General features: G+C 42.4%; 1 protein-coding gene across 2 annotated transcripts in view; it reads left to right on the top strand.

The window, feature by feature from the left end:
- Positions 1-20,654, top strand: part of ANO6 (anoctamin 6) — a 192,608-nt gene extending 171,954 nt beyond the window's left edge. For both annotated transcript variants that reach the window (XM_080662363.1, XM_080662362.1), the window contains 5 exons: positions 1,766-1,896; positions 7,442-7,647; positions 11,395-11,597; positions 12,872-12,977; positions 17,596-20,654. In XM_080662363.1, the coding sequence (XP_080518489.1) occupies positions 1,766-1,896; positions 7,442-7,647; positions 11,395-11,597; positions 12,872-12,977; positions 17,596-17,802 (853 nt within the window). In that variant the 3' untranslated portion in view covers positions 17,803-20,654. The remainder of the gene's footprint in view (positions 1-1,765; positions 1,897-7,441; positions 7,648-11,394; positions 11,598-12,871; positions 12,978-17,595) is intronic.
- Positions 20,655-24,915: the final 4,261 nt, after the last annotated feature.

The raw sequence follows: 24,915 nt of genomic DNA, 5'->3' as shown, positions 1-24,915 counted from the left end.
TTTTCTCGTAAGGGCTGCAGTGAGATCCGCCGATCCAGACAGCGCTGCATCCCCAAGCCAAGTTCTAAATAACTTAGGCCTGAGTTGGTCAAAAACTAATCCTGTGTGGTGAGGTTTGAAGTGTTAGGAATTGTGCTAAATGCTTTATCTGTTTTGAATCGTTCAATCCTGACAGCAACCCTGGACAGTGTAGGGTTTATCACCCCATTTGATTTGAACTTGACCGAAGGTACATAGTGACTAAGCAGTGAAGTGTGGATTCAGATTCAAGGGGTGTCTGCATCCACATCCCCCCCACCTTCCACAGCCTCCTGCTTCGTCCCTAATGTCATAGAAGAGAAAGAAGTGGGGGAGGATCGTGAAGCCAGGGGCACGTTTATTGTAGAGAAATCTCCCTTAGTAAACCTCAGGGAACGGTCAGTGCAGAGTTAACGCTGAGATCAGTAGCAGTGGGAAACCAGCATGGTGAGCTAGTCATATCTTACCATGTGTGTGTGTGTGTATCCATGTGTGTGCATGCACATGCAATATATACAGCTGCCTTTACTTAGTGGGAAGCCTTCTCACTGTCCGCATGTGAAATCCATATAAACATGGTGTTCCTTCAGCCGAGGCTTAGTCAGATGTTTGTGTCTGCATTTGAAGTTTGCTGTTGTGGCTCCTCCTCCGATGAACGCAGCAAGGAAACCACAAGCCCCACTGCTTTAGGGGACAACGGTTCTCTCTGCTGCAGGTGCACCCTCAGGTCGCTACCAACTCCGATTTTTTTTAGGACCAATTGCCATAAAAAGGGGAGCATTTATCTGGGCCACAGGCTTTGAGGAGGAGAAAAACACAACATAGAAGGACAGCAGACAGCTCTGCGGGGACAGTGTGCCACAATGGGCAGAGCGCTGGGCCACCCACGGCCGTCTCCTCCTCGCTCTGCACGATGACTTCCAGGAAGTTTATTGTGTGTCTGGTCCTTGATCTGTCCAGCTTAGCATAGGATCTTAGAGCTGTTTTATCCAATCTCAAACTATGTCACTTTTCTCTGTGCCCCTCAGTGGCTCCCCAGTTCCCTCAGAGTAAAAATCACCCACATCCTCACAATGGCTTTTTATCTCTCCTGCTTGCCCCTTTGCCTTCTTTTTTGTTGTTGTTAATCCTCACCCGAGGATATTTTTTTCCTTTTTTTGAGTGGAAAAGTGGGAGGGGGGTGAGAGAAAAAGGAACATCGATGTGAGAGACATAGATTGGTTGTCTTCTGCACACGCCCTGACCAGGGCCAGAGAGCGAACCTGTACATGCCCTTAACCGGGACTCAGACCCAAGGACCTTCTGTGTGCAGACCAGTGCTCTAACCACTGCTCAGTGGCACCCTTTCACCTTCTTAATATCTCTGTTCAAATGTTACTTTTAATAAACCAACCTGCCTGCCACCACCCCCTACCACAAATGCAAACACTTTTTCTCGCAGCACTTATCACCAGCTCACAATCTATGTCTTTGTTTTTTTTCTGGAAAGACAATTTTGTATAATAACATAGAAATGAGAGAAAAAAAGGAAGTTAATCAAAAGAGGGAAAACATCTTTTAACTGAACTGCCCATATGAAAGGAGCTAAGAGAAAATGTAGCAGTTACAATTTTGATATACCGAGGTACATAGTCAAAGCACAAGATGTATTTATTGGGAAGGTAATGCATTCAGCTTGAGATACCACTGAATACTTTTATGACTTGGTCTGATAATAGTCTAACTTATCATTTGGTCCTTTTGGCAGCTGGGTCAAGAATCTAATTGGACGCTGCCGCACAGTTTCGGGTTCAGAAAAGATAACCCCGCGATGGGAACAGGACTACCATCTGCAACTCATGGGAAGACTGGGATTATTTTACGAGTACCTTGAAATGAGTAAGTCGCAAGTGATATTTTAGATGATATAAGTTATAATGGAGCATGTTTTGGATCCCAAAAGTCATGGTTTTCAAGCCAAATAATGATCTAGCATATTAAAATGGGATATGTTTTCCTCCATTGGAAAGCCTGATTATATAAAACTGTATAATCAGGCTTTCCCATAAGGTGACTGTGGGTATCTTTGTTGTACAGAGTTAAAGATGTATTACCGATGAAATGGAGTAGTCATTGAGGTTCATCTTCACCATTAGTTCTCGGAGCATTCTAACCATGTTCTCTGAGGGTGAACTTGAAACTACTATTGGATGTGATTCGGCTCGGCTGGAGTCCACGCGGGCACAGCTGTTGCCGATACACTTCCGAACCGAGTCCAGCAAGCAAGGCTGTGCAGAAAGCCGGGCAGGGCGTGTTGCTGCTTGTCCCAGAGGTGATACAGGGCCCCCCGCCTGCTTTCACACCTGCCTCTGCAGCGTGTCCATTCCTTCTGGCTGGTGGTTTCTGCCTGGTTCCTTGAGTGACCTCATGACTCATCACTGGCTTGAATTCAGAACCACTTGGCTGGTCTGGAATTAAGATTTAGCACAGGCCTCCTCCTTCTTGATGGCCTTGGTCCATTTGTGGAGTGTTTGCTTAGGGTCTGTTTCTCTTCAGTTGAACTGGATTTTGAGCTCTCAGTTGCCTTTAAATGGATGCACCTCAAAATAGATTTCCAGCATCTTTGCTATTATGCATGGCATGCTTATATCTGTCAGAAGGCTAACCATGTATATGTTTCGTATCTGTGCCCTTCCAGCTAACCATTGCAATGAATTACAGTTTCTTAAGCTTAGAAGAATAGAACAGGAGGCACAGCATTGTGGGTGACAGACCTTGCATTTATGCAAAGGAGTCTGTGTGTTTGCAGACACCCTTTGTGGTTCCTGTTTACAAGTTGGCAGAGAGAGAGGGCGGCTTTTATTAAATCACATTCTATATATAAAATAATTGCTTGTAAAAATACATGTTATCCATGGAAACACAGCTGCTTCCTTCAGTGAGTGAAAGGTTCATCTTGGAGCTTCTACAGTCAGCAACGCTTTGCAGCCTGGAGTCTGATTTGAATTTCCTATTTGCTTCTGTTGTGTTTTGTGACCAGGTTCAATTAAGGGTGTAGCTGCCATACATAATGCAGAAGCTATATTTATTCCGTTTATTTCCAAAAGGACTTTCAAGACACTTACCTGTTGTTCTAAAATGAGTCATAATTATAAATATTTCATGTGGAGCCATTATCAGCATTAATAACAGCTTTCTGGGGCAGAATGTCATTTGCTATTTTAGCACCAATAAAAGTTGGAAAAAAAGAGTTATTTTCCTGGAGTTGATTAGTCAAACCAGTGACATTGAGAGGAAACGTTACAGGGTTGTGGCTTGGGGAGAAGTTGATATGACCTTTAGGGTTTCCTACTCCCATTAAAATAATTTCCAACTAAATAATTTGGCCTCACACTACCGTTTAAGAAAAGATAAAATAACAACTATTATAGACAGTTTTTTTAGATTAAATTGTTTTCCTATTATCTAAATAATACCTAATGAATTAAAAAAAATCCATCAGTTTATAAGAGTAGGCAGTCCGTTATTCTGTCTTCAACTCCAGAGTGAAATGGATCATTTTGTGGGTGATAGAATTCCTAAGTGCCTTTTGAATTATTTTTTTCTAAGGAGAGTGCCTTTGGTGGTGGTCTCATCACCACACAGTTTCTCCTTGCTTCCTGTTTCCCATATCATGATGACACCACCATCTGCCTGTTCAGTTATGAAGGGAAACACCTTCCGACAAACAACCCTGGAGCCCTCCACCCTTGCGCCGACCTGAAACACCTGCCTTCTGTTCTGTCTGAGGAATTCCTGCCAGGCCCCAGCAGCGACCCTCCACTTTCCACACACACTAGCTGCCCTTTTCTCAGGCCCTAGCTTGACCCCTGTGTGGAGGTAGTGACTGTGCGCATGCCTCTCCCCGCCAGTCTGCTCCCGAAGGAGGGCGCTGCAAAGCCTCCGCTTCTTTCAGTCGCAGCTGGAACACCACCGCCTGGCCCTAGTCCTCATAGTCATTTAAGTGACTTGAGTGTGGAGTTTCAACACACACATCCCACTGTGAGTGGAATTTACATTAAGATTGCCCCAGCCACTCCCACCAAGTTCTGTAGGGCATAGGTTTTGGGGAGGGTGGGAGAGGGCTTTTTTTTTTTTTTTTTAATATATTTTTATTTAGAGGGAGAGAGAGATGGAAACATCAATGATAAGAATCATTGATTGGCTGCCTCCTGCTTCCCCCGACTGAGGATCGAGCCCACAACCCAGACATGTGCCCCGACCTGGAATCAAACTATGACCTCCTGGTTCATAAGTTGATGTTCAACCATTGAGCCACACCAGCTGTGACCTCCTGGTTCATAAGTTGATGTTCAACCACTGAGCCACACCGGCTGATGAGAGAGTGGGGCGCTTTTTGAGTGAAATTTCTTTTTATTTAGCAAATTCCCCACTATCCTTTGAAATTATTAGAGTAATCTGGGATGTTAACCAAAATTGCCTCCCTGAGTGTATGGTTGTGACTTCTGAAATCTTGGGCATGGGACATAAGAGAAATGGTCTGTCGGTCTGTAGTCCGGAGGCCGTAAGCTAGCATTTCGTACATAGAGCACGGCATAGCACAGGCACCAGTGTCTCCAGAACTTGGCGGTGCCTTCCCAGTGGGCACGAGCCATAAATGGAATGCAGTGAAGTGATGACATAGGCCCTGTTTGACCTCACCTTCCTCCATCCCTAATTTCAAAAAATTAAAACAATGTAATAATTTCTCCATTTAATTTACTGTAATTAATATCAGCTGTCTTCACCTGCTCCTTGCACCACCCCCTTCCTCTCCTCTTGCTCCAGGTCTACAGCACCCCCACCCCATTCTCTAGGACGCAGGCCTGTCTCCCCCACTTCCTCACCTCTGCTCTGTTTCCATCCACCACCTGCATTGACGTTTCCTTGTCTTGGCAGGATGAGCTTTCCGAAATGGAAAAAGCACTATAATTAGGTAGCCTTTTAAAAAAATGTGTGTGTATAAATATTTTTGTTTTATATACACTGAGTGGCCAGATTATTATGATCTCTGAACGCATAATAATCTGTACACTCAGTGTATATCCTATATAATAAAAGGCTAATATGCAAATTGTCCCCTCGACCAGGAGTTCGACCAGTAGGCAGGCCTGCCAACCACCCATGTCCCCTCCCCCTGGCCAGGCTGGCTGGACCCTACCCATGCACGAATTCATGCACCGGGCCTCTAATATATATATACTGAGTGGCCAGACTATTATGTGTTCAGAGATCACAATAATCTGGCCACACACACACACCCCAAGGCTTTTTAAAATTTAAGGAAAACAGTAACACAGAGGAAACACATGCCACAGAGAGGAAAATGTTTGGCCATATCAAAATCAGCCTAGTAGTCGCATCACTAAGGACTGAAATGTGAGTGGCTTTGGAACACGCAGCCGCGGGCAGATGCAGGAGGAGTCTCGGTGCAGGGGTGAGGGCTGTGGCAGGGGCGGCGAGGGGTGGAGAAAGACTCAGTGTAGTACACTTCAAGAAACTTGACTTTAAAGTGATGAAGAAAGCATGGAAAGTATTAGCATGTAGGTCATGAAGAAGTGCCAGGCGAGTTATCTTTGTTTTCCCGATGGGTGTTTTTGCCTTGCTGAATTGAATTGATAGGCTGTTACTTTCTCTTTCTTGCTTGCTTTCAAAAGGTATTCTCACTTGAATATCAGAACAGACTATACCATCTGGAATTGATTTTGGTGTCAAAAGTGAGGACTCTATGCCAGTTTTTCCAGTGTGGAGCTAATCGCTCCATGCTCAAATCTACTGATTTGAAGTATCATATTTATAATACATTAAAATCCCATGAATATCTGCATCTATTCTTGACATCTATTCTGTATAATTCATACTATCTACTAGTGCACCTGTTATAAACTGTTTCAATTATCATAGCACTGTAATATGCATTAATATCTCGTAGAGCTAGTCTCGTTTTGTTGTTTTTCAGGATGTCCCTAATACTGTCAGTTCACACATTCCTCCTGTTGTTTTATTTGTGCATATTTCTTTAAAAATTTCAGCATCACTTTTCAGCTTTTTTTATTCATTTGGGATTATTAACTAAATTTGCATTCAAATGCTAATTTATATTTTAGAGAAAAAAAATGATATGCTCCCAAATGATATGTCCCCAAAGTTGAGTCTGCGCATCATTTATTCATTCATCATTATTTGTTTTACCTTATTTTTTAAAGTCATTGTAAGAGTCTTAACATTTCTCACTAATTTATTTCTAAATCATCTGTACTTTTGTTGTCATTATAAATGGTATCTTTTCCTTTTTGGGTTTTTAGCTGAGCTTATTGTCAATCTAGTCCGAATCTGGCAGCTGTGAGTGGTCCCTTCTTTAGGACACGCACTTGCCAGTTCACACCTGTAGGCAGTTGAGTTCATTCAGGGTTGGATGAGTCATAGACACAAACATTGACATCACTGCTTGATGCTGTGCTGCTGACTCGATGACATCACCAACTCTAGCCCTTGCTTATCTGATTTCCCTGAACATGTCCACACCTATCTGTACCACACCCTGGCCTCTGAGAGCAGCAGCCATTGCCAGCTCCTCCTGCCCAGCCACCCTCCACAGCCTGGCCCTTCCTGGCCAGAGTGGTCCCTGCCCCTTGTCTAAGCGGAAGCCTTAAAAGGGCTGACATTCTCCTCTTCTCCACTAGTTTACTTTAAAGGTCTGCCAGTTAGGAGGAAAGAGTCTAAAATGGAACATAATAGCGTAGAGTATATATAGTGTACGCCACATAAATTACAGGCAAGAGGAGAACTTCTAAGTCACCACTTGTATCGTGACTTATGGTGACCACATCAACTGCTACAACTTCAAGATAAAACTTCCTCAAGGAGGATTATATTTCACCTTAAGACACGTTTGCCACGTACATTTCTGTGATGTGTGGTAATGCCTCAACTTCTCTGACAGACTCAGGGGAGCTTGCTCATTGGCCTGTTTTCAGCATGTTTCCTCCACCGTTCTCTAAGCAGAGTCTTCGCAAAGGTGCATGTCTTACTTCTTTTTAGCTTGTTAGGATTGAAAAAAAGAAAAACTGTGGCAATATCTAAGTCACAGATCATCTTCCAACCTTCTATTATTTCAACATTGAGAATGAATAATATGCTTAGAGTGTCCCGGGTTCATTTACCAGCAAATAACTTTGGTTGATTAATTTAAATATATTATTCATTCCTATTAAATATATAAATGTGAAAGAAACAGGCTATAATTCATCTTTTTCCTTAGAGATCTCATATTTGTGTTTTAATGACTTCACTGTTGAATATTATTAGTGCCACAAATGTCTGTTCTCTTTGGGGGTTAGTTGGTTGTTTGCCGTTGTCTTTCCATCCCTCCACCATCCATGATGTGTGTCCATTTCATTGACAGTTATTCAGTTTGGCTTTGTCACCTTATTTGTGGCCTCTTTTCCACTGGCCCCTCTGTTGGCTCTGGTGAACAATATATTGGAAATAAGAGTGGACGCGTGGAAAATGACTACCCAGTACCGTCGCATGGTGCCAGAAAAAGCCCAGGACATCGGAGCGTGGCAGCCCATCATGCAAGGAATCGCAATTCTGGCTGTGGTGACCAACGTGAGTAAAACCGAGGTCACGGGGTCAAGTCGTTGAAAAGGCCAAAAATGCATTAGCATCACTACCTGAGGAATCAGATGCTTGGTATTTCTTAAAATGGGAGAAAGAAGCCAAGACTGTCATCCATATCAACAACATAGTTGTAATAGTTATAATTGTTCATATTTTTAATGTATTTTATTTGTAATTATGACTCATGACTTACAAAGTCAAGATCTCTTACTGAGGCAGTTGCTAAGAAGACTAACCATTATGTTATTGTTGCACATGTGCTAAAGTTTTTATTCCCTATAAACATGGTAATAGTAATAACAAATACTGACTTTTAATCCTCACATGACTGTAAAAGGAATTATCCAAAAGTGCTTTTATAATGGAGATAAAAATCTATCCATTTAAATGTGAGGACCCTAAAATAACGGCTATCATTCCACCATAGTTTACCATCTATTTCTATTTATCAATGTAAAATATTAACTACTTGGTGGTGAAATATAAACACTTTGTGCATTCCCAATCAGCGTCACCTTCCTTGTCTCCTAGGACAGGTTCTTTCAGGAGGCAGGTCCCATCTCTCCTCCCCACCACACCCCACCCCTTAGTCACTGCGAGCCATTCTCTGGTTATTAGCTAAGCCGCCTCATACCCTTCTTGTATCCCAGCTGTGAGGGAACAGAATTCAGTTGTTTACAACCTGTATTGATTATGCACCTGTCTGAACAATCTCTCTCTCTCTCTTTTTCCCAAGAAGCCAACTGGAAGCTCTCAGGCAGACCAATTCCCATGCCAGCTTATCAGGGGACCTTCTGCCCCAGAAGTACTCTTACAACCAGGCTATTTCTTCCCTTATTTCACAGCCAAGTTCACTCCCAGGTTGCAATCCCCAGCAACATGATATCCCAGTTTTAATCTATTAATCAAGCCACATTTGCCCTGAGTCCCTAGCCTTTTCCCACAAGCACTTACAGAAACAGAACCCAATTCGGCAGCGCCTGTGGGCCAGGCTCCTGGATGGGGAGGGTGGCCGAGCACTGCAGGTTCTGGGGTCAGACCCGAGCTCCAGCTCCCAGCTCTGCAGCATCCCAGCCGCACCACCTTGGGCTAGGCCTTAACACTCCGAGCTTGTTTCATCATTTGTAAATTGAATAATTCCCCATCACACACTTTAAGAACATCATATGCCACGAAGGGCGGTTAGGGAATTCAGTGAGTTAATGCGTGGAGTGCTCAGGGCCTGGGCCTCCTGGAATGTTAGTTGCCGCTCTTTATCCTCTTCATCATTCACAGTGACTCCGTGGAGACTTGGACAGGTGTCTAAGCTAGAGGCACAAGAATTTAACAATGTGCTACAGTCTGGACCATGCTTATAGTTCTCTGGAATCCAGCTGTCACCCCCAGAACCCTCATTTTATCTGAATTGCATGCCATCCCTCCTTTTTGGAGAAAGTTGCAAATCACACACACACAAAAGCAACTAATAGGTTCTATGAGTGTCCATTCCCCCAGAGAGCCCACACCTTCCACATCCACGGCGCAGCGAAATGCAGACCGATGTTCGGAAATATGACAGTGAGGCTTCCAGTTCCAGTCATAAGAGAATGAATCTGTCATGTTCAATACGCTGCACTGCACTAAGCAAGGCGGGAACGTGGACTTGTGTGCTTTAGCGATGTTTTCAGCAACAAGGTTTGAAACCAAAAGTGTTTTTGTTTGACCTTCAGCTAACCAGAAAATTCAATTGAGTCATACTCCCCGTTCCTCAAGCGTCTGGTTTGATTGTATCAGGCACCTTGTCCTAGTATCCCCAGCCTGGCTCCACTCCATCAGCGCAGATGGAGTACTGGCTGTGTTTCCAGGGCTACCCTCTGTGTATGTACGCGTGTGTGCACACACAGGCACTCGCGTGCGTGCTCATGGTGCTGCTGGTTCTTACCCAAGTAGGCGTTGTTTCTTGCACATCTATATTATCACCTCGGCTACCTAATGCGTGCCTCCCCAGTCTAACATGCACAAGAAAGGCTAACTTTCCAAAATAGGGGAACTTTTAACCGTAGGAAGAAGAGAATAGCTAGCAGGAATGAAAATGGACATTACGCAGGAGTTTGGTATACAGTCATTCATTTTAAAGCTACTCACTCAATAAATAAGCTGAGTTGACATTGTTGTATTGTGCCAGAGCATCTGCTATTGAAGACCAATTTTAATTTATTTTTACATAAAGGGAGAATTGTGTTAGGAACAGCATGTGAAATGAAGCACTGCATTTATTTGTACTATTGCAGCGTGTCTCAAAGCAGCTCAGTTCAGGAGGAGAAAGTATCTTGTCTGAAGATAATAGAATTAACTTCCTTGTCGGAATTTTTGTAGCTCCCTAAAGCGCATCTGCGGGTGATTCTCTGAAAAGCTATAGTTGAGTAAAATAACAAAAATATTCTTGCCTTATACCACCACCACCACCACACACAGAAATACTTCACTTTGGGGGAAATTTTGCAATACAAATGCCCCTTATTTGGTTTCCTAGTTTGCCTGAGATCTTGTTTGTTGACTTGTGGTCTCACTGTATCTAAAGCATATGTTCCTATGAATACTCCTAAAAATCATAGCGTGCCAAAAACATGACTGTTCTTCTGCTTCAGTAAATGCCCAAATCAGTGAGCTTTGTTTAGTCACATAGAATTGGGATTAAAAACTTTCGGAGAAAATTCATGTAATTCATAGTAGCTTTCCTTCTGAGTAGATGTCTGCCTCTCTGCCTAGTTTAGACCCACGTTTAACTTTGACCCACATTTAACTTTGACCCATACTTATTCCTTTAATTTGGAAACACACTAAACTTTGTTAGTTAATAATTTATAATGTTCACAACTGTATATCCATTTAATATTTTGCAAGTTTAGAGGCTTAGATACTATATCTAACAAAACAAGACATCATTGCTTAACTATGTGAATGGAGCAACCCAAAATAAGTGGGGTTTTTTGTTGTTTTCTACATTTTAATATTAATTTAAAAATAGTTGCTCTCTCATGAAGCAACTTCCATAAGTATATACTGACAGTTTAAAATAAATCAGATCATAGACTGACTTGCCTGAACATGTCTAGATACTATAGAGTAAAAGCATGAATTTAAAGGCCATTAACTTAGATCAAGGAAAATGTATTTTATGCAGCTTACATTCCTATTTTAAAATCAGTTTCGTATTAATTATTTATACTACAAAAGAATTATATAGAGCCAAATTATTTTTAGACTATTGAGCTTAGTATTACACCTTCTCATCTAAATCATAAAAGATTTAAATTATAATGAATAGAGCTACAAGGTTGATTGAATTTTATTATATTCTAATTTTTGAAAAAACAATTCACATACATTATATGTGCAAGCAGCTCCTGATTTATCTACAATATCAGAATCCACAATTATTCTTACTGTACTTAAGAAACATCTCAGGCAACTATAGGCCTTGCTTTTGAACTATAGGTAAGATTTCTGGACATTTTTTAGAATTGAAGACCAAAAGGAAAGGAACTATTCTACTTTAAAGCAACTGCTCAAAGATTTTAGGATATTCACTCTCTATACTCACTTGTTATAGATATAGTTAGGAAAGAATTAAGGTTTCTGAATCTTTAATTTTAAAAACAATCAACTGATAAAAATGTAAATCTGGCATCTTTGTTAACCATACCTAAAAGGGTTCTAAATTAATGCCCCCCTCTCGTTTTCCTCCCAACACAGGCCATGATTATTGCTTTCACATCAGACATGATCCCCCGCCTGGTGTATTACTGGTCCTTTTCTGTCCCACCCTATGGGGACCACACCCACTACACCATGGAGGGATACATCAACAATACTCTCTCCATCTTCAACATCGCGGACTTCAAAAACAGAAGCAAGGGAAATCCATACACTGGGCTTGGTAACTACACCACGTGCAGGCAAGTTTTGCTTATGTGTTTAAAAATGCATTTCATCTTTAGGGCTTTTATTGTAAGGCAATTCTATTTGGTATAATTTAAATAAAATAGCTAGAGCTATCTTTTCCTAGCTTTCTTTTCTCTCAAACTTAAAGGATAATACATAAAAGTTAATACAGACTAGGGTTGGAGTTTCCAATCATAAAGCAAGGTTTAAAGGTGAGAATTTCAAATGATTACAGGGAGACTGATCCCGAAGAAAAGCCTTATATTTTAGAAAGAAGAAACTTAAGAGTTCCAAAAAGCAAGGTAATTCATTTGTCATGACTAATGTGTTATTAAGCACCACCTGACAACACTGAATGATGACAAACTAGCTCTCTCATTTAACAAAGAAATGCAGAGACAAGAAATGCAAATACCTCCACCTAACCAGCAATATTCTCTAAAGGTATTCCAAAGTGCTCTGCATTTATTTTAATGGCTGTTGGGATCAACTGTGGACAGTATACGTGAACTAAATTACCTCTTGATAAAGTCTGTTGACTACAGGTCATTGAGTAATTTTTTTTTTTCCAATCAGTGACTTAAACCTAAAGGAGGATTTAAAATTTATTTAGTCCTACTCAAAGCCTTCTTCAATTCAGATTCTCAACAACACAACCAAGAAACCAGAAATAAGCCTCAAATAAATGTTTCAAATTTACACATAGTAGAGCTTCTTCAGAATTCCACATTAAATCTGCTTTATATAATTCCAGAGAGTAATTAAACTCTTCTAGGTCTAATAGGTTACAGGAAGAAAATTAGAGGTGTGCTACTTGAGGGAGAGAGACACTAACAGCAGTAGCACATGACATCTGACCACAAGGAAATGAGCAAGAAACTTATAACGAGCAGACAGTACTCTCAATAGCGGGGGAGAACCCCATAGCTGAGTGAACCCCGATGGCACCATTATATAAATAAATTTATAAATATATTTCAGAAAATACACTCAATTCTTTTAGTTATATAGTCTTAAGAAAGCAAGGATAAAACACTAGGGGAAAAATGTACAACACCTTTGTTCTCTTTTTATAAAGATGGGATCTGTCGTTACCATCATTTTCCTATATCACTGGAAGAGTATTTCAGGGTTTTGTTACCAAACTGAACTCTTGGAGAATATTTATATGATGTCCAGCTTTAAAAAAGCGTTGTTTTAAATATGACCTCTTCTTAAATGGGCCCTTTGTTTACAGCATTTGATCAAAAAGAATGACCTCCTAATCTGCCTCCTCTTGTGTTTCCAGGTATCGTGATTTCCGGTACCCTCCTGGGCACCCTCAAGAGTATAAACACAACATCTACTATTGGCACGTGATCGCGGCCAAGCTGGCTTTTATCATTGTCATGGAGGTAGGAGAAGCAGACAGACTTTGAAATAATTTATACGGCAATATATTTGCATACCTTTTATCAGCTTTTATCAGCTTTAAGTGTTGCTGACTCTGACTTTAAAATGTACAATACATTCTTATCTCTTGCTACCAATTATTTTAGGACATGTATTAATCAAATTTGACCTGAGAATACCCATAAAGCTCACATTAATTAAATGAAGTTGCTTATCTGCTTTAAAAGTTAAAAGCATGTTGTGTGCTAAGAGGATTCAATTCTTTTCAATTCAATGTGGAGTGTCTTTGGTAGGGGGTGGGGCACTGAGCTACATGTTAGGCTGAGAAGGGGCTTATTCAAAATGAATAAGATGTGATCTCTGCCCTTGAGAAACTTATTGCTGTAATAGTTTTACTTGTATTATTGTATCTATTAGTTTTACTTGTATTATTATATGTATTAATTTTCATAAAATACCTTCTTATAATATTTTTATATTCTTAAAGTTAACCAGCTTTTAAAAATGATTAAGGCAGCTATACATTTGAAATTGATCTAGTCAACTTTACTTTTTACACTGGGTGAATAGCTACCACCAAATTCCAGAGCCTCAGAAATTGCTTGCTGTGGTCAGTTAGGATTACGTTTAGCTGCAAGAAACAGAAAATCCATCTGTAGTGGCTTAAATAAGGGTTGATTTTTCTCACATAAACTTCACTGGAAGTAGGTGATTGCTCCTGAGTCAATACCAGCTCGCTGACGCAAGGAGCATGGCTCTGATTTTCTAGGTTTTTCTCTCGTTCAGTGCCACTTTATGGTTGCAGAATGATGGCTGCAATTCCAGATAACAGGTGTATGTCCTCGGTCAGAAGAAGGAGAAGGACGATGCTAGCCATATCTGTTCCTTGTTGTCAGGAAAGAAAATACTTTGCCAGAATCCCCCAGGGCAGACTTCTTCCATGTACATCTCATTGGCTAGATTTATAGCAAAGGATTCCTCCTCACAGCAAAGAATGCTGAGACAGGAGGTATTTGGTTTGCTCTGAATAAACCATAATTTGTTAGCAAGAATGAAGTGGGATTGGGTACCTGGCTTTGATCATTTTTCTAGTATTTTTTAACAGTTACCAAATACTAATAGAAGAAGAAAATAATTCATCATTAGCTCATCATAATAAGTGGGTTCTAGAAGCACTGCATCTGGTATACAGCAAGAGTTACTAGTTTATATTCAATTATGTCATTACCAAAGTGTTTAGGCTTCTACTTTTGATCTCTTGGTATACTAGTTACTGTGAGGGGCCATCTCACTACAAAACATTTAGAATCATCTTAAAACATAGTTTCCTTTGCTTTTGAGCTCACAAGAAAGGAGGAGAATCTATAAGAGGAAGGAAAAAAAGGTGATGGGGCTAAAATAAAGTACTGAGCAGCAAGTACCCCTGAACTGAAGTTCAGGAATGCTCTGAGAACCAGTGCAATTATCAGTGTCTCCATCGAAAATCTCAAGGAGACCACGACTGTGGTCAGAAGCAGGTGGAAGAGCTGAGCTTGCGATTCTTAGATTCAGGAAATGTATATCTTCGCCAGAAAAAGTGTCCTCAATTTAGACCCCAGGTTTTTCTCAAATTGAAATAATCAAGATGAGCTTACATTGGTCAACAGGCTTCCAGTCAACATGGTCGCTTAGGTAAATGCTGTAGTTGCCTCCTCCCATGACCACTTCAGAATTACAACTAAACTACAGGACAGCCATCACTGAGGACCACCTGAGGTCCAGCTGAACAGAAATTCCAACACCAAGGATGTTAAGAAGAAACTGCGACAAAACTGGTAGGAGCAGCCCAAGTCCCCTCTGGAGGAATGAAGAGTTCCAGCTTCCCTGCCGGGGGTTCCAGTACCCGGAAGAGAAGTCCCCATAAATTCTGGCTGTGAAAATCAGCAGAGTGTGTGGCTGAGTGAGATGGAGGGCTGCTGTGGTCCCAAGGCATTTCTCTTAAAGGTCCAGTGCACAGGCTTATTTGGATTCACTTGCTTTGAGATCCAATGCTGGGACAGGAGCTCAAAAGGAATCAGGGGACTTACCTGGAGGAACTGAATTGTCTAGCATCAAGGCAAGAGCTAGAGGGCAGCTTTCTCCTAACAGAAGTGTAAACAGAAGCCATTGTTCCTTTGCTGAGTGCTCCCCCTCAGGTGAAGACTGATGCTATACCTAAGTTTCCTGCAACCTGGCTAATACAGTTCTCCCTGCCCTGGTGCTTCCCTGAAACCTCGCCCCACCCAAGTTTCTGGTCCCCCAAGTCAATTCAGTGGCTTTCCCATACAAACAGCTTGTCTGGGTTTATGCTACAGACTTTTCTAAAATGTCTCAAAGTTTCCCAGACCCCAAACGAGCAACATCTGGCCTCAGTGTGCCCTGCACCTCTTGCTTAGTGACCCTAAAAATAGCACTAGAGGCACAAGGCTTCAGTTCAGAGCTTAGCCTCTCCCAGACACCTCCAAGCCCAGAACAAGTGGCAACCATCAACAGATCACTTTGTAGCTCATACCAGGTAGCCTCAGGCAGGGCACAGGCAGCAGCTGACCTTGGCCTGCACCCCCACAAAATCCCTCAGAAGCAACATACCCTGTGGGCAGCTTCAGAGCACCACCCAATCACCTCCACAAATGTCAGACTCGGCACGCACCAGAACCCCACAAAAGCAAATCCTGGTACGGAGGATCAGCCCGCACACAACAGCTCCTCCACTGTAGTCACAACCAGTCCTTATAACCAATTAGCCTAAGGGTTAGTCCCTCCAAACAGCAGTCAAGGCTCAAATACAACAGGAGGGTACACACAACCCCACAAGGAACACACCTGGAGCACCTGGGTCAGGTGACAAGGGAGACTTTGCCACTGGGCCCCACAGAACAGCAACTACCTAAGGCCCTCTTCTAAGACCCTGAGATGTAACAGCTCTACCTAAAACATAGAAACACAGGGAGTCAGCCAAAATGGGGAGACAAAGAACATGCCCCAAATAAAAGAACAGGAGAAATCTCCAGAAATATAAGTAAATGAAATGGAGGCAGGCATTCTACCTGATACAGAGTTCAAAACAATGGTTACAAGGCTGCTCAAGGAACTTAGAACTTCAACAGCATAAAAGAGGACATAGAAACCACACACACACAACCAGAAATGAAGAATATATTAAAAGCAGTGGTTCCCAACCCTTTTTTGGCCATGCCCACCTAAGCATCTCTAAATTCCTGATGCCCCCCCCCCCATCCCAGTGACATATAATTCTTATTCAAAAAGTGAGCTCCTATTCACATGGAAGAAGCCTAAAAGGCCATTAACTTGGTCTAAACAAGCTTTCAAAGAACATGGCATCCATGAAAGAGAAAAATAAAAGAACAAAAGGACAGTTGAAGTACTGAGGAAGAAATTGTTAAAAAAAATAATATGAAATGATATGAAAAAATAGCAAATAAAGTTTCAAAACATAGGGAACTGAAATGAATAAATATGTCACAATGTATACTTATATACTGTATATGAGCCCCTAGGACCATAAGAAATACAAAAAATTCAGTTAATAGCTCATTATCAAATTGCCCCCCTCCCCTTGTGGGGCATATGCCCCATGTTGGGAACCACTGTATTAGAGGGAATCAAAAGTAGATTACATAAAGCAGAGGATTGAATCAGCAGTTTGGAAGATAAGGTTGCAGAAAACACTCAATCAGAACAGCAAAAAGAATCCAAAAAAAATGAGGATAGTGTAAAGAGCCTCTGGGACAACATCAAGCAGGCCCAACATTCACATCATGGGGGGTACCAGAAGGAGAGAGAGAGCAAGAAACTGAAAACTTATTTGAAGCAATAATGATAGAAAACTTCCCTAGCCTGGCGAAGGAAATAGGGACACTTTTAAGCATTCTCATCTTTAATTTCCTGGACGTACCTATCCAGCACAGAGAGTCCCCAATGAGGTGAACCCAAAGAGGCCAACACCAAGACACATCATCATTAAAATGACAAAGGTTAAAGACAAAGAGAGTATCTTAAAAGCAGCAAGAGATAAGCAGTTAGTTACCCAGAAGGAAGCTACCATAAGACTGTCAGATGATTTTGCAACAGAAACTTTGCAGGCCACAGAGATGGCATGAAATATTCAAAGTGATGAAAAGCAAGAACCTACAACCAACCTTACTCTACCCAGAAAAACTATCATTTAAAGCAATTTAAAAATACTGTATACAATATCATGAGTTTTATAAAGCTCAAATTAAGCAAGACCAAACAATATATTTTGGAATGTATACATATTTTGTTAAACTTTTTTTAAGTAAAAAATATATAGTTTACTTTTGGGGAAGAGGCTTAGGTACAAGATAGAAAAGGCACACACACTAGAAATGTACAGAATTATCAGTGTTGTGGTGAGTATTGTAGACACTAGATCTTTTCTATCGAATAGTATTCCTGAAATAAGTAACAACACGAAGCTCTTTGGCACAGCCTGGATGTACCTGTGCAATGCCCACCCTCTCGTCCAGATGCAGTGCCATAATAACCAGCAAAAATAAATGAGAGGACCATTTCCCTCCATGCCTTTGTGGTTGACCTGTTTCTTTTTCTCTCCTTCAGCATGTCATCTACTCTGTGAAATTCTTCCTGTCATACGCAATTCCAGACGTATCGAAAAGCACGAAGAGCAAGATCAAGAGAGAAAAATACCTAACCCAAAAGCTTCTTCATGAGAATCACCTCAAAGACATGACCAAAAATATGGGGGTCATAGCTGAGACCATAATGGGAGCAGCAGATAACCATTTACGACCCAAATTAGAATAAGAGCTTTATGTTCTGAGAAGCACTTTAAAGAATTTTGCTCTGTCAAAAAAGACGATGAACCTCTGATGAAAATGCTTAAAAAGCACCCCTTCTGCAGCAGGATGGACTTGTGTTTTCCTCTGTTTGATTGTTTGTTGGTAGAGTTTCGCCGCTTCACTTTGCCAGACCTGTGCCAGTCACCTTCCCCTCACAGTGCCATCCTTAGAGACGAGACACGCCAGCTTCTGCGTGACTGAAAATCGCCGACTCGGAGTTCCGCCTGAACGCTGTATGAAGTGGCAAATAGACTCAAGGATTCCTGACATTTAGGCGAATTATCACAGCCCTACAGACAAGGAAACCTCAGTGAACAGGAAAGTTTCAGTCTTCATGGTGGCTATCTGTCCATCTCACAGAACGCTCTTCATGCACCGGAATGAAGATGGTGAGGTTCTGCAGCGTGTTTGTGCTAACCCACAGCAACGCCTCTTACCTCCCAGGAGCCATCCCAGAATGTTCTGTGCCTAATCAGTGTTGACTGCTTTGCAGCTCAAAGGGAGTAAGATGACAACAGTGGGGAAAGTTACAGATTCAAATAGAATTTCATTCCTATTGATCAGGATAATTAATTTACCTTTCCTAAAGATGTATTGTTTCTTGGGGGAGGTGGGGGTGTGGGAATCAAGGAATTAAAATTACCTCTTCTAAAGATGTGTAGTTTCTTGGAAAAACAAAGAAATCAAGGAATTAAAAATACATTTTTATCAACGTAATGGTCTGGAAAAGATAAGCCCATCAATTTCCCACAGTTGCCCTTTATCCACTAGCTACAGGGCGCACAGTATTACAGATCACAAGTGCCATCGCGAATGGCCCCCTGCACAGCCACTGTGACATGATGATGCCGAGCGTGGTTACCAGAACACCAAGTGCCCTGACGGTGAGCCACACTGTGTCCCTGTGTGGGGAGCACCTTTCGGCAAGGATTCCGCGTGTCCATGGGATCAGCATACCAAAGCCTCTGCCCTAGGTAGCTCCCTGCACCCTCCATTCTCCTGTTCCCAACTCAGTAACTTGTTTGTAATTGCATATTTGCACCAGGGGGGCATTTGTGGGGCCGGAGGAAGACAGGAGTAAACGCAGGTTATTCCCAACCCAGAAAAGACTCTGGGTTTGGTTTGTACTTCCAGCCTCCTTAAGGCCAATCGGGCATTTAGGCTCTGAAAAGAAAATGGTTCGGTCACAAACCCTGCCCTCAGCCGGAGGTCACTTCCTGCTGAAGGCCTGCACCGTGCCCATCTTGCCCACGATGTGTTCAGCTGAGCAGTCTTTACAGCGCTCTACTGCCTTTCAGGTGCTAGGCCCCCTGGGGAACTCGAGAAGATACGGAGCCCGCACCCCTCACTACTGCTTGGTAGCGGGAGTGATGGGTGCGGGAGAGGGTGTCTAGCACCGGGTCCTTGCTAAATGGGCCGCCACCCACTGAGGTGCTGCTAAACGCCTAGGTGCCACGGGAGCCGAGCTGCTCAGAATCCCAGCAGCAAAGGAAAAGGAACCATGTTTTAGTGTTTAGAGGCTTGTTATCATAGGGCAGTCGAACTCCAGGTCACAATTCTAAATACCTGCCATGAATGTTTAAAAAAAAAAAAAAAAAGCGGTATTTATGTAGGACTCCTCAAAGCAGTCTCTGGACTTTTGAATTGTCCCAATGGACCAGGGACAGCATTTCACTAACTGTCTGGATAAAGCTGCTGATGTGATCAGAACGTGGCCATGAGAGGCCGATGCACCGGGAGTGAGAAACGAATTTCTTCCCGGGGGAAGCTTTCTCTTCCCACACAGCCTAGTGCCACTGCTCCTGTCCCCCCTCTCCTGCGCTACTGCTCCTGGAAGTGGTGCGCTTCCTCTCGGATTACCTCTTCTCCTCCCTGAACTGTATGACTTGTAGTGTTGGATTTGGCAGTTACTCATTGTGTATGGAAGCATGGAAAGGAAATGCTCTTGCCTTATCTCCTCGTATATAAAACGTTAAAAGAATTATGCATTTATGTTTTCATAAACTGTCTTTCATACATCGTCTTCATGGTCTAAAATATGCTTCCTTGGACAGGAGGGCATAAAACCTCTACACTTTTTAAGGCAGCAGATGTGACACATGACACTGCCAACATTTCCCAAGCAGCTCTTGTAGTGGGTGCTCAGGGTCACCCAGGACACCAACACTGGTAATGTAAGTCTAGTGCTGGCTTGTCAGTGGTGAGGAAAAATGTGGGGCTCTGTCTGCAGCCATCATGGCTGGGTCTAAGCGTGTGCAGAGGCAGCGCCCCTGGGAAGATGGATGTAGTGGGCCTGTGAAGGGGGAAATCCAGCCCTAGAGCTGCCCAGCATTAACCACTAGAGAAATGTTCATGTCCTACCCTTTTGTAATGCCTGTGAATTTTAATAGAGCGAAGCATTTGACCAAAATACTCAGGGGAGTTTTAACTATCCCTCCGATGTTTTAGTTATGTCGATAGAGAGAAGGGGAAAGCTACCATTTGTGTTGGAAAACTAAACAAGGCCATCTTATAAACTGTCACCAAAGTCTTCCCTTTTGAATTGCGCACACATCTTGAATTTCAGAAAACATGAATTCACAATAGGGGGGCAGAATGTGCTCTGTTGTTGAAACACTTCTTGTAACATTTGTCATGCTTGTATTATATTTTAAGATGTTTAAAAAATTAAACTGAGTAGCTTAACTAAAGTAGAACTGAAATATTCATAATGCTCTTCATACACCATGGCATAAGATGTAAAGTTTGTAATGTTTTGTGATTTCTGTGCATTTTAATATTCTTTTATAATTATGAGCATTTTAATAAAATCATTGTAAAAACAGTACTGTGGTCTACTCATTTAATTGTCTTAATGCTTTTTAGAAAGAGCAGATATACCTGCTGCGTACCAATTATCACTCAGATAACAAATGTGCACTTTTATATAGATTACTACAGATCCGGTGCATGGGTGGGATCCGGCCAGCCTGCCCCAATGGGGGCCGATCGGGGCTGGGCCAGCCCCACCCCCGATCGGAGGGGGATGCCGATCGGGGGCGGGCCGGCTGAGGGGAGGGGCCGCAGGAAATTTCAGGGGGCCAATCGGGCCAGGTCAGGCCAGTTGACCGCTGCAGTGTGTGTCATAGCAACTGGTCATTCCGGTTGTTCCAGTCGTTCTGTCATTACGGTTATTCTAATTGTTCTGTCATTCCAGTTGCTTGGCTTTTATATAGAGAGAAATCTAAAATTTTGTTTTTTCACGGCCTACACTTACTTTGAAGCATGGTTTTTCTGGGATAAATTGTGGGTGTAGATTCAGGCAGGGCTACTGCGTACAGTTGTTGGGTTGGAACCTTGCACAGGGCACCAAGCCTGGAGACCAAGTGGGAGCTGCAAACCAGCCCACCTCTCACCTCGCCAGGTGGGCCAGTGTCCCACTGCACCGGCGGGAGGAGGAGGTGCTTGCTCTAAATGCATACTGACAGCTTCTGATCACTAAACCATGATGGTAGGGGCAATGTCGCCCACGGAGGGCAAGTGTCCATGAGTCTCAGTAGGTTCTGTTTGAATGTGAAATGGCCCTGGGTGCAAAAAGAGGAAATTATGGAGAATATAGGACATAAAAGTTAATCTCATTACAAAAATCAATGTGTTGTGTGTTTTTTTTAAATCCTGTGCTTCCTGTTTCTATTTCTGCCTCTGGACAATATAAAACCCAGATTTTAACTCATTTCACCCTTTGATTTTTTATTTTTTTTTTTGACCAGCTTAATTTTCATTAGGCTTCCAATCAAACTAAGTCAAATATAGGCCCTAACTGAACAAACAGGAAGAAGCTTTTTCTGATTACTAAATAACACCTTTGGGACTGGTACTAATAATGCTTGAAGGGAAGAATAACATTATTAAGTCCAGCAGAGGACAGCTAGAAGTTCATTTCTTAAGCACAGTACCCCCCTTTTCATTTGGGGAGTAGGAGGGATGATGAGATCTTAAATACAGTAGTTCCCCCTTATCCATAGTTTCACTTTGCATCAACTTTTTTTTTTTTTTTTTTTTTTTTTTTGCTGTCAACTAGGGTCCGAAAATGTTAAATGGAAAATTCCCCAAATAAAGAATTTGTAAGATTTAAATTGTGTGCCGTTGTGAGTATCGTGATGAAATCTTACCCTACCTGGGACATGAATCATTCCTTTGTCCAGCGTATCCACGCTGTGTATGCCACCTGCCCATTAGTCACAAAGCAGTTAGATCGACTGTTGAGGTGTCACAGGGCTTGTGTTCAAGTGACCCTTATTTTACTTAATAATGGCCCCAAAGCCCAAGAGTAGTGATGCTGGTAATTCAGATATGCCAAACCTTACAGTGCTTTCTTTAACACGTGAAGCGCCAAGCCTGTTTTGTCTTCCTTTCCGTTAGCCCACAATATCCGATTTCACTGATATGCTGGCTGCACCAGTGACTGACGAGGTCCGGACGGAAAGTATAGTGTCAGTCACCAGTGACTGACATGGCACTTAATGTGTTAAGTGGAAGGTGAAAGGCCTCAATATGGAAAGAAAAGGTCATATGCTGAGGTTGCTAAGATCTATGGTAAGAACACCATGAAATTGTGGAAAGGAAAAAGAAATCCATGCTGGTTTGCTGAGAGAGAGAGACCATATTCACATAACGTTGATTACAGTATCTGTATATATAAAAGCCTAAGTGACTGTTACAACCGCTCGACCACTCGGCTGGTTGCTATGACATGCACTGACCACCAGGGGGCAGACACTCAACACAGGAGCTGCCCCCTGGTGGTCAGTGTGCTCCCACAGTAGGAGCGCTGCTCAGCCAGAAGCTGGGCTCACAGCTGGCAAGCACAGCTGTGGCGGAGGTGGGAGCCTCTTTCGTCTCCACAGCAGCGCTACTGAGTGGTGATGGCGGCAGCTGCAGCGGGGCTGGGATAAGCAGGAGCAGTGCAGCGCTGGCCCCGGCTCAGGCCCCTCCCCAGCCGCCTGCCGCTTCATGCACTGCTGCATCTCTCGGGGGATGTTGGACTGTTGATTTTGGCCTGACATCACCAGAGGGATCCCAGATTGCAAGAGGGCACAGGCCAGGCTGAGGGACCCCACCTGTGCATGAATCCATGCACGAATCCGTGCACCGGGCCTCTAGTATTGTTATAATTGTTCTATTTGATTATTTGTTATTGTTGTTCATCTCTTACTGTGCCTAATTCATAAATTAAACCTTACCATAGATATATATGTATAGGAAAATATATATATAGGGTTTGGTACTAAAATCATAGTATGTGTGTATAGAATTCAGTACTAATCGGAGGTTTCAGGTACTCACTGGGGGTCTTGGCACCTATCCCCTGAGGAAAAGGGGGAACTATTGTAATTGGTCTTTATCTGCCCCCACCCCAGTACCATGTTTGATGTTTATTTATACATTATTTCACTGCTAACATGATTTTTTTTTACAGACAAGTTTTAAGTAGCTTTTTAAAAAATGATTATAAAATAAATGCAGCATGTTAGAAAAACAACAACAACCCCAAGCTGTACAGAAAGGCTGTGCAGGGAACCGGAGTCCTGCCCTCACCCCAGCCCACTCCACTCCCAGAGGCCCCAGGAGTGTGAACTGGGGGCATCAAGGGCACTCCAGAGATTTGCTTTGGTTTTAAAAAAAATTATATTCTGTGTGTTAAAGTTGCAGATCAGGAAAGCTAGTTCTTTCCTTCAGCTCTTCAGCCCAAATCCTATTCTTTTCATAAATGTAGCAAATTATCACTTTTTCAGGAAACTTTTTGTCTACTTGCAAAATTAATAAAATGCTTTAAAATATCTGAAATGACAATTATAAATTTAGTCTATTCTATTTCCTTTAAGTACTCCAGTTTCCCGACTAACTGTGGCCAAGAGGCCATAAGTAAGGAGAATGCAAACTTCTTTCTCCTACTTCTCTCTTTAGAGGACACTTTCACAAAGCCATTTAGCCCATGTTCTCCTTGTCACCCTTCATTACTGGGAGACTGAATATGCAAGAGGGCAATGGCCGGACCATACATAAAAATAACACCCACAACCTATAACCACCAGCCCAGGAAATCAACCTCTTATCTACAATGATCAGACCAGGAAGCCAGCCAGACTGACAGGAAGTCAGCCTGTTTTATCTGTAGTAACAGTCCAAGAAGCCAAACAACCCCTGAAACAATCAGCCCCAAATGGCCAGGACTTGATTAATACTAACAGCTTTCCTAATTTTTATAACAGTTTTAACTGAGGAACAACCAGGGAAAGCCAACTATGTACCCCAAAACAATTACATAGGACACCCCACTTCTAGTTAGCCTTCCCACAGCTTCCCGTGTCAACACCCTCCTATCAGGACACACCTAAAACCTTCCCCTGTTACCCATATAAAGCCTTCCTGTTTCTATTTCTGCCTCTTAAGTCTGTCAAAATGTAATAGATGGTGGCTGATTCCTATTGCTATGCAGTGGTCGGCAAACTCAGTCAACAGAGCCAAATATCAACGTACAACGATTGAAATTTCTTTTGAGAGCCAAATTTTTTAAACTTAAACTTCTTCTAATGCCACTTCTTCAAAATAGACTTGCCCAGGCCGTGGTATTTTGTGGAAGAGCCACACTCAAGGGGCCAAAGAGCCGCATGTGGCTCGTGAGCCGCAGTTTGCCGACCACTGTTATAAAGAGCTCAGAATAAATAGTCTTTGGTTCTCATTTAGTTGGTCTTCGTTTATTTCACATTACTGACTGATAAAGGTGAAGAGGGGTTGCTGTGCTGGGTGGGTAGGACAAACACTGGGAATCTTACTTTGGCTGACTCCTGCCCCTGAGTCATTTTGAGGTTGAAGGGGAGGGAGGACTGGTAACTACAGCAGAAGAACCTTCTGGAAGTGTAGATTGGACCACCAGGCATGAAATTACGAACTTAAGTCTTGCCTTCGATAGGCAATGGAGAACCTATGAAGATGTCAGAAGGGAAAACCGGCAGCAAGAATCTCATCTTTGTCCCTGGTGAAGACTCATTGCCCTTCTGTCTAAACTTACTCCTCTGAGATGTTCAGAAGGTTCCTG

Source organism: Plecotus auritus (assembly GCF_963455305.1).
Source record: "Plecotus auritus genome assembly, chromosome: 3".
NCBI classification, from domain to species: Eukaryota; Metazoa; Chordata; class Mammalia; order Chiroptera; family Vespertilionidae; genus Plecotus; species Plecotus auritus.
This window is presented reverse-complemented; position numbering and strand designations above follow the sequence as displayed.